Genomic DNA, 3,303 nt, shown 5'->3' with positions numbered 1-3,303 from the left:
ATTTTACATTGCTTTGATCAAATTCCACATTTTCTTCACTGAAAGCAGCAGCTAAACAAGGGCCGCTCTCTTTGCCTCGCTTATCCATACCCTGTCAGTGCCTGCGTCAGCTCAAAGCAGAGATGGGAGAAGGAAAGGGCTCAACCCTTGTGCACCTTCTGGTGGTAGTCCTTAGCTTGGTCGCATTTGGGTTTGCCATTGCAGCCGAGAGAAGAAGAAGCGTTGTAAGCCCATTCTTTACTCTTTTCAGCTTTGCCTTAGATACCTCAAGCATCCCTTTCAATCTTCTTCTTTTTTCTGGGGGGTTTTAGTGCTTACTGTTTTTGTATCTGATGTTTGAGTTGATAAAGAAACTAGGCTTTCTGAGGTGTGATATGTAGAGATCTGTGGGGTTTTAGAGTGAATTTTGGTGGGTTTTGTTCGGATGGTATGTTTTAAGTTTCAGCTCCTCTGCAATTTTTTCTTTATTCCATGATTCTACATGTAGAATATGTTATTAAATTATTCTTCTTTTTTCAATTATTTTTTTGGTTGAAGATCTACGTTTAAGTTCATTAATTTACTCTCAAAATACATTATTTGTTCTTTCAATTGATGATATTTTAGTTCATTCCTTTCATGACTCACATTGCCCTCAAAATTAATGTGAATATTGTGCCTGATCTATCAGGAAAAGAAAAAAAAAAAGAAAAGTTGTAACAGTAAAAGCCCAATTTCAGCCAATTTGAGAAGCTTCTACATTGAGCATCTGGATTTCCCATTCCCCCTTCCCCGGTCAATGTCCCCTTCTTCAAACTCTCTTTTTATGGCAATGGCACTTCTCACATAATCTGAATGAGGCATCTAATGGTACATTGTCTTGAAATAGTAATTTATTTCATTGGTTTTTAATCCTATAAGCCACTATACACTAACTTCAATACTCTCCAGAGAGAAGGAAATATAAAATCATTTTTCTGACATTTCAATAAAAGATATCTCCAGCATTACTATATAGTAAACATATTTAACAAGAAGAATCACAGAATAGTGTACCTATTTAATTGTTCATACTTGTACTGAGCCGGTAATACTAAATTTCCTGCAAAGAGCCACCTGCTTCTTAATACATTGTCTGCAAGATATCTGTTGAAATACTTGACAAACTGAAGTAAGATGCGCTTTTGCATGCACCTATCCTAGCGTGGATTAGGCTTACATTGCTTCTTTCAACCTTATTTAATGCAGTAATATCTAGTGCAGTTTCTTTATAAGGTCCAAAACTTGTGGTGCATAGGTACCTAATGAAGCGCAATGATGAGCACTTGTTTAAGTAATTATTTCAATGTGAAACTAAAGAAATATGCATCCTGACATCTCTCTAATATAAGTGCACTTAATATGTAGCTGAATTTTTTGTTTAATTTGAAATGGTCAGAAATTTGGGCTGCTGATAGGACTATGTTTAGGGTTTAAGGTTTGGGGTCATTTCCATGTATGTAGTTATTGTATTTTGTAAAGCAGTAGGGGTTGGATATGACTTCGCTATTGGCAAATTTCAACCTCCTTTCTGGAGATGTTTTAAGCCCAAACATCAGGTTATGATGAGGCCATGTGCATTGTTTAATTTATGACCTTTTTAACCTTTACTTTGCTGCATTGCAGGGCACTGTTGTTAAAGATGACATAACAAATTCTACATATTGTGTCTACAACTCGGATGTTGCCACTGGCTATGGAGTTGGTGCTTTCTTGTTTCTTCTTTCTGGTGAATCGCTGTTGATGGGAGTTACAAAGTGCATGTGTTTTGGGAGGCCATTAGCACCGGGTAGTGATCGAGCTTGGTCTATCATATATTTTGTCTCATCATGGTAAGTATTTGAGGTTGACATGCCACATCATGTTCATAAATCCATCACTCTTTGAACTTCGACCAAAGCTCTTCTCTGATTGGTCACCTTCCTACTTTTATGCTCCTTGCCCTCCTGTTTTAATGAAATCTCATTTATGATATGCCATACTATTTCCTTCTCTACCATTTGAGCAATATGATTTCTGTTCGAATTTTATTATCTTTCTTGCTTGTTTTCTATGTGGCTTTCTGCTCATATCATATATGTATACATACATCTGTATGTATGTATATATTACTTCTAGCCTTATGTATATCCTGCTTGTTTTGGAAATTCCAAATGTTCATGCTACAGAGGAGATTTTTGTGGAAATCTTTTCCCTTCTAATTCTTTTGTGCACCTGCATTTGCAGGTTGACTTTCTTGGTTGCAGAAGCATGTCTAATAGCGGGTGCAACTAGGAATGCTTATCACACCAAGTATCGTGGAATGATTTATGCCCAGAATTTCTCCTGTGAAACATTGAGGAAAGGTGTCTTTATTGCAGGAGCAGTGTTTGTGGTTGCCACAATGATTCTCAACGTATACTACTACATGTATTTCGCCAAAGCAACCACCACAATGCCGGCTCACAAGGCAAATCGAACGAATTCAACTGTTGGGATGACTGGTTATGCTTAAGGTTAAATTACTCAATTAATGAAGCCAGGCAGATAAGTTTCACATCTAGTTCTAGTGTGACATCGATTGACATTGTAATAAACAACTGTACTTGTTATGTTTGCGCTTTTCTATGACGCTACAGCTCAGGTAATGAATGTATGGTGTCAATGGAAGGAGCGATAGATTTGTTGGGAACAATGTACGTAAAGATCAAAGAAATGTCTTGGCGCTTGACCTCAGATGCCTGCCATCGCTTGGCTTAGTGATATTCTACAGAAACTCTGGGAACTATACTATATTAGCAACTTGTTTTATAAGGAAATTTGAGCTTGGTAAATTAATTCTAGTATGTTGCTTGTTCTTGAATCTTGCGTGAGTCTATGTTTGATATTAATGTTAACAAGTAGCAACCGGTTACATTAGACCTTAAAAGATCGTTTTGTTAGTAATTGAAGATTGTAAGACTTTTGCTCGTCAAATTGAAATTGGGTTGAGTTGAGTCGTTGTTGTAGGTAAAATAGAGATGGATATTAAAAGTTTATTTGCCTAATACGAAAATTTTCTTATTTAGAGAGTTAATCCACTATACTTAACAAGTATAAAATGTAACCTCACTCTACACTAAACAAAATTATTTTCTTTCACTTCTGATCACTCACCTTCTAAGACTTACTAAAGCTAGTTCAGTTTGCATTTAATGAAACAATTATTATATATAAACAAATGAAGTGCTTTCTCGATATCTATCCTTAACAAAAGTTAAAAAGGATTGTAAAGTTACCATTAATTACAATCACTTATTCCATTCA

The 3,303-nt window shown here is 35.9% G+C and overlaps 1 protein-coding gene across 1 annotated transcript; it reads left to right on the top strand.

The window, feature by feature from the left end:
• On the top strand, window positions 1-2,860 carry LOC105794741 (uncharacterized). The gene is made up of 3 exons (XM_012624045.2): window positions 1-224; window positions 1,645-1,850; window positions 2,245-2,860. Exons 1-3 carry the CDS (start codon window positions 123-125, stop codon window positions 2,510-2,512), a joined length of 576 nt encoding a protein of 191 aa, XP_012479499.1. The 5' UTR covers window positions 1-122; the 3' UTR covers window positions 2,513-2,860.
• The last annotated feature ends 443 nt before the right edge of the window (window positions 2,861-3,303 follow it).

This window comes from Gossypium raimondii, chromosome 3 (genome assembly GCF_025698545.1).
Source record: "Gossypium raimondii isolate GPD5lz chromosome 3, ASM2569854v1, whole genome shotgun sequence".
Lineage (NCBI taxonomy): Eukaryota > Viridiplantae > Streptophyta > Magnoliopsida > Malvales > Malvaceae > Gossypium > Gossypium raimondii.
The sequence above is the reverse complement of the archived record's forward strand: the minus strand, read 5'-3'. Positions and strand labels throughout refer to the sequence as shown.

What these genes read in the sequence shown, in the direction of transcription:
- LOC105794741 (XM_012624045.2), top strand. Translation starts at nt 123, where the DNA reads ATGGGAGAAGGAAAGGGCTCAACCCTTGTGCACCTTCTGGTGGTAGTC. An exon ending in CCGAGAGAAGAAGAAGCGTT is followed by an intron (nt 225 to 1,644) that starts GTAAGCCCATTC and finishes GCTGCATTGCAG; the next exon opens with GGCACTGTTGTTAAAGATGA. An exon ending in ATATATTTTGTCTCATCATG is followed by an intron (nt 1,851 to 2,244) that starts GTAAGTATTTGA and finishes CTGCATTTGCAG; the next exon opens with GTTGACTTTCTTGGTTGCAG.